Genomic DNA, 6,000 nt, shown 5'->3' on the forward strand with positions numbered 1-6,000 from the left:
ACAGGTGTTCGTGGAATATGAAAAATTTGTTCGAGAAGCGAAACAATGCTTCGAGACGTTACTCCCTCCTCTCAATACCTTAAAACGTTGAAAATTCAATATTAGAAGAAAGGGATTATATATAGAAAGAGATAAAAAAAAATTATAAATAAAATCTTATAATTGAAGTAACGAAAAAGTCATGTCGTTATCTGCAATAAAAAAAAAAACGACTTTGATAAATATCCAAATATTTTTGAAACCAAATTGAAAGTGCAATCGATAAATGTTCACTAATTTGAACATATAACAAATTTAATTCGATTTGAATTAAATTTTATTTTCGTCTCGTAGAATTTCGAGCAGAAGAGAACGAATAAAATTATCATCTTCCAATATTTTCCAATATTTCCAATATTTCGAGGTTCGACAGTATAATATTTTACACGAAACACCAAATATCATACATGGCCAAATACTTTTGCGACCAATTGTATCACATTGTTAAAACATTCAGGTTGGAAAATGGGTGAAAAATAGGAACGAGGATGGTACAAATTGGCCACTTACATTTCTACTAACATTACTCTCCCTATATCGTGTATAGGAATTTCGAGGCCTCGAAACGGATACGCCATTTGTCTCTTTGTCGTTTCCTGTGTCGCAACATCGTTTTCTTATCCTTCTTTAATCGACTTCTCCGAGCGAATTGTTGCCAATTAACTCGAATATCCACTCGTTCGTGGTCGTAATTTGCAATTTTGAAGAGGAACATCGTAATGCTTTGGAAATTGCTCGTAAAAAATTGAAAAAGTCCAAGTTATTGATATATGATATAATTTGAAAAATATACGATATTTCGAGTTGGTTCGTTATTTAAACTTATTCTTGGATGAATTGAGAAGTGAAAGAATGAAAAAATTTTGAAATTTTGACAAATTCGAATTTAAGATGAAGAGATATATTTCTTCGAAAGTTATATTATAAATTCGAATTATTAAAAATATTTGTGATTATTTTCAAGTGTAATTCGTCGTTTAACATTGAAATTGTTTTGCAAATCATTTGAATGCGAATCATTTTGCCAGGAAGTTCGAGAAATTCGGATTTAAATTGAACGAGAGTCACCAAATATCGATTATAAACGTCAATTTTCGAATTGTTTGCAGATAATTAGTTCACAGATGATCGCTTTTCTCGCGTGACAGGTGGAAGAGCAAAAGATCGCTTGTCGTCGACCAAGCTTTCTTATGCATAATGGATTAGTCGGCAGGATTGCGAGAAAAGCACAATTACCATCACGATTTCTCGCGACGTTGCGGAAAATACCATTTAAAAGGCTGGGATCATCTATTTTTAAAAGGAAAAATTCGCTGCAAAAGGAAAAATTCGCTGCAAAAGGAAAAATTCGCTGCAAAAGGATAAACCATTCACGGATAATTTAGTTTTTTTTCATATAAATAGTTTCAAATTTAAGTTTATAGTTTAAATTATTAGCAGACATTGGATCACTTTTAACCCACGTCAAAATTTACACTTTGTCGGACAAATTGTAAAAGGTTTTATTGCCTTTGAATAAATCATACACGGATAAAAAAAATATATACTTTACGATTGATTTGCATATTTTGTAAATTACGATTGACCAGGCATCAATGGACCGTTGATATTAAAAACGTTATATTGATACACTTTCAAAGGGGAATATCGAAAGGAGCCAATTCAAAGAATGAAATGAGGCAAATATTTTTATTTATTCCTTTTTGAACATGTTAATACATGTTTCGCTTTGTACCAAGTTCTAAAAGGATTACGATATATCCCTTATTGGAGGATCGTTTCTCGCATCTTTATGCGATATCTACATAAGAGCCTAAATATAAGTCTCGAAAGGTAAACTGAAAACTTGAACGGTTTATGTTTGATTCTATTGAAAAATCCATGTTCGTGTAACTTTGCTATAAACGAGGAAAAGTAATCCAAAGGGAGCAAAGTTGTGAAGATCGTCTAGATCCAAAACCTCGAAATAGATGGTCTTGGACTTGTGCCACTAGATCTCATTTATAAGTAAACTACATCTTCCTTGTAACAGAATTTCCTTTGTAACATATATTTCGAGATAGGCGTATAAAAATTATATGAGTTTTCATTTAAAAAACTTTTTTGAAAATAAAAAAAACGAATCGAATGTTGATAAAGAGAAAAAATAGTTAGAAATAATGCTACAAATCGTATCATCAATTTTTTTTCGAGGATAATGAAATTATTGCAAGTCGATTCGCAAGATAATGTGTAAAACTCATTCAACACCTTACCAACCAACATTTGGCTGAACATTCTTTCGTTAATTAAAATTATTTTCGACACTCTGACATTTTTGTTTTCAATTCAACCGTTTCTGCGTCTCCACTTTTAATTTACTTGGAGAGAAAAAAAAGAAAGAAAGAAAGAAAGAAAGAAAAAATCATACACAAATGAAAGAATTGATTCTCCAAGTCGATCTCTGTAAAAATGAACTTTCTCTCTCTCTCTCTTTCTTTCTCTCTCTCTTTCTTTCTCTCTCCCAGCTTCAATGGAATCCATCCGACGGATTGGTAAAAATGAGAAACGAAACAATTCGATCTGGATGGTAGGCAATATTTAAACAAAAGGAACACCATCGATTCTCGTTTGAGAAATGGGAGAGCGGAAATGGGTGACGTGGCCACCGGAACTCTAGCACATAGATAGACTCGTGTGCGTTGCTGAATCTTCGTCGAGCCCCTAATCTCCGTGTAATCTCGGTTACGAAGGAAACTTGGATTCCAATGCGACCATCGTGCTGAAAATTTCGCCATTATTGGAAGAAGAAGTATTGGAATCGTTTGATGAAAGATAACTTTGCCGATAATTATGCACAATGTTTAATCTTTTGCATTGAGAAACTTTTCTCAGGTTATCTATCATTAATTACATTCTATTTTTTTTTAAGAAACAGTGGAAAATGAAATTTTCGTTTTAAATTAATATGGTATAATTTTAAAACTAATTGTTTTATCTGAATATAGACTTATGTCTTATAGTTTTCTAATATTTGAAACAATCATAGACATTCGATATGCCTCGAGCTTATCTATCTTCTTAAAGAAGATAATGTATACGTATATTAATACTTTGGTATTCATCGATGATACACGCATATTCTTAAGATTTCGATACATTATCGAGATATTTTCAAGTATCTATGAAAATGGCTGCAATGCGGTAGAAACCTGAATAGAATATTTAAAGAACATACGAGGACAATAATTTTACCATGAATTTCAAAAAGTGTTCGTATTATATATTCCAATTCTCGATAAATTTTATCTAGATGAGATCTACGTAGCTAATTAATTTTTTAATTATTAAAAAGATGTCAATACATTTTAGTTTGAAAGATATCTATTTTAAAAATATTCGTATTAATTTTCAATTTTATTTAAATAATTAATTAATTTTCAATTTTATTTCAATATATGCAAATAGCAAATAAATTTGTTGTTGATGACATCAGAAATAACGAATTTGTTTTCATTTCAAACGAAATTTAATGCTTTTGAAAGATGCACGATTTGATATCAATTTTTTTTTATCTATTTTAAAAATTGCTTCTTCTTTATTTTTTAAGTTTATATAAGTTTATATTGATTATTATTAATCAAAACGGATTATAATTACAATTCTTGGATATATTACTTATTCATTCAAGAATTTCATAATATATTTATTTAAGATGTATTTTGTATATTCATCTTAAAAGATGATATATAAATTTATATTCAGTATTTTAATGGAACATAGATAATAGTAAACATTAGATAGAATAAAAATCTAATATTATATAAGATAACTATTATTAAAGATGTCATAGATACGATAGCCATAGTATAGAATGTCAAAACTATTTGACAGCTACAGGAATTCCAAGTTTGCTTGCTTCGTGACAGAATTCCGGAAGAAGATCGGAAGAATATCCGGAGATATCGAGTAAACACGAACAACTGTCAGTTCTTCCTGACATTTCTCACCATGAAAATGTGTTGATTACGAAAAATCGTAAATTATATAAATTTATTCTTATAAATAAACGACATTATATCAAATACAAAAGGAAATCTTCTACTATTTTTTCTTGAAACTAGATGTTTGAAGCTGCGAATTTTTACGTAATTAAAAATGAATATTCAATTAATATAGTTAATTATTATATTAATTATATATTAATTAATATAATAATATAATACAATAAAAGATAAAATTATATTCTTATATACTTTACATTACAACAAATCATTGCATTCAAGCCCAAAGTTACAAAAGAAACTCCGAATTTTCATGTAAAAAACGGGAGAAGAAATTAAAAATTTTTTAATTAAAACCCACTCAGAAAACAGAGGAAATTATTGAAGACTCTTTTTGTTTGATCACAATATCTTAATCAGTTTTCGAGATATAAAGTTTGAAAGATTTCATAGTACTTAAGACAGTACAGAAATTATGAGTGGATCCATTGATATGTATTTTTTCTTGAAAATACGTGTTCTTCCAAGAACCGTGTCTCGACATTTGTCTGGAGTTTGGAATAGGTGAAACAAAGCGTGAACGAAACTCCGAGTAAACGATAAGGACAGAAATAATAAGCGATTAAAAATTATCCTTTTTTTTACACGACGATATCTTGGAAACCAGAAATCGTATCGAGATAAATAAAAATGCGTTTTAAAGAGGAAGTTCTATGCTTCCAATGATCGTTCATATTCATTGATCGAAAATCAATATCTTCGAAGTTATACCGATTCAAATTTTTCCAAATTTTAATAAGTTTAATTTACCATTAAAGTAAGTTAAACGATAAATAGATAGATTTTTAAAAGAATATCGTTTACAACGATTTTACTAACGATACATTGGAGGCTCAAGATCCATTTAAAAAATTTCTTTCGTTGAATTATGATTTTATATTATTTAGATGCTTATAACCAAATTCTGTATTCGTGTCATCGCGCAAAACATAAAATCTAATATAAAAATCTGTGTGTCTCCTAATAACATTAATTGCTCCAAACATACTCGATATTATTATTCTTCAAACTTTCCCACCCAAGCACTTACCTCTGACCAAAGTGAGTATTCCAAGAGGCATTACAAGCACGGCGACCAGCAGATCCGTGATTGCCAAGCTCATCAGGAAATAATTGGTGACGTTCTGCAATCTCCTCTCCCTGGCAATGGCCAAGCACACCAAAATATTCCCGGCTGCTGTGCCCAACACCAGGACCAATGCGAGCATCGCCCACCAATTGTTCAATCCGTCAACGTCCAACCGTGTTCCGTTCACGGAGTCAATCTGTAGATCGGTGACGTTCAGTACGTCCAATCCTGATCCGTTGCAGAGCGCGCTGCTGTCGTTCGTCACCAACAGCAAAAGATCCTGGTAACAGCTGTCGATCACGGCCTCGTGAGGATCCGCGCGATCGATCGTCGTCGTCGACGAGTCGATCATCGCTCAACAAGACAGCTGATCTGGGTATAGCTTGTCTTTATTGGGTCCTCTCTGGTGAAATCGAGGGCATCTGCGTGAATGTGGCCGCGTCGACGTCTTGGATCGGTTTTGGCTGGGTTAGTCCATTGGATCATGCATTGGAGTGATCCTTCTGGAGAGATTTTTGTTTTTCGTTAATCTAACGTCGATAGGCTTTTCTAAAAAGTGTTTTCTTGGAATTTCTATGTTGAATCGATTGTTGAATCTCGATGATTTGGATTAGAGTTGCTTTGTTCGACGACGAGAGAAAGGAGAGATTTTAATTGAGAGATAGTTGAAATGTGAACTTTTGATAATTGTGGTTGTTGGGATCTTGTTTATTGTTGCAATTTGACTTGATATTTTTTTTTCTTTCTTGGAGAAATATTTAGTAGATGATGGCTCTTGTGGTTGATTTTTAGTGTAATGAAATTTGGTGTGATTTTTAACGATGATTTATTATAAGCGAGAAGGAAGGA

General features: G+C 31.6%; 1 protein-coding gene across 1 annotated transcript in view; it reads right to left on the bottom strand.

Annotated features, from left to right (window-relative positions):
* Positions 1-5,503, bottom strand: part of LOC122714091 (tyramine/octopamine receptor) — a 97,158-nt gene extending 91,655 nt beyond the window's left edge. Inside the window, exon 1 of the mRNA XM_043935112.1 lies at positions 5,113-5,503. Coding sequence (XP_043791047.1) covers positions 5,113-5,503 — 391 coding nt within the window. The remainder of the gene's footprint in view (positions 1-5,112) is intronic.
* Between the last annotated feature and the right edge of the window lie 497 nt (positions 5,504-6,000).

The sequence above is a fragment of the Apis laboriosa genome, unplaced genomic scaffold (genome assembly GCF_014066325.1).
Source record: "Apis laboriosa isolate Shangri-la unplaced genomic scaffold, ASM1406632v1 scaffold27_cov151, whole genome shotgun sequence".
NCBI lineage: Eukaryota > Metazoa > Arthropoda > Insecta > Hymenoptera > Apidae > Apis > Apis laboriosa.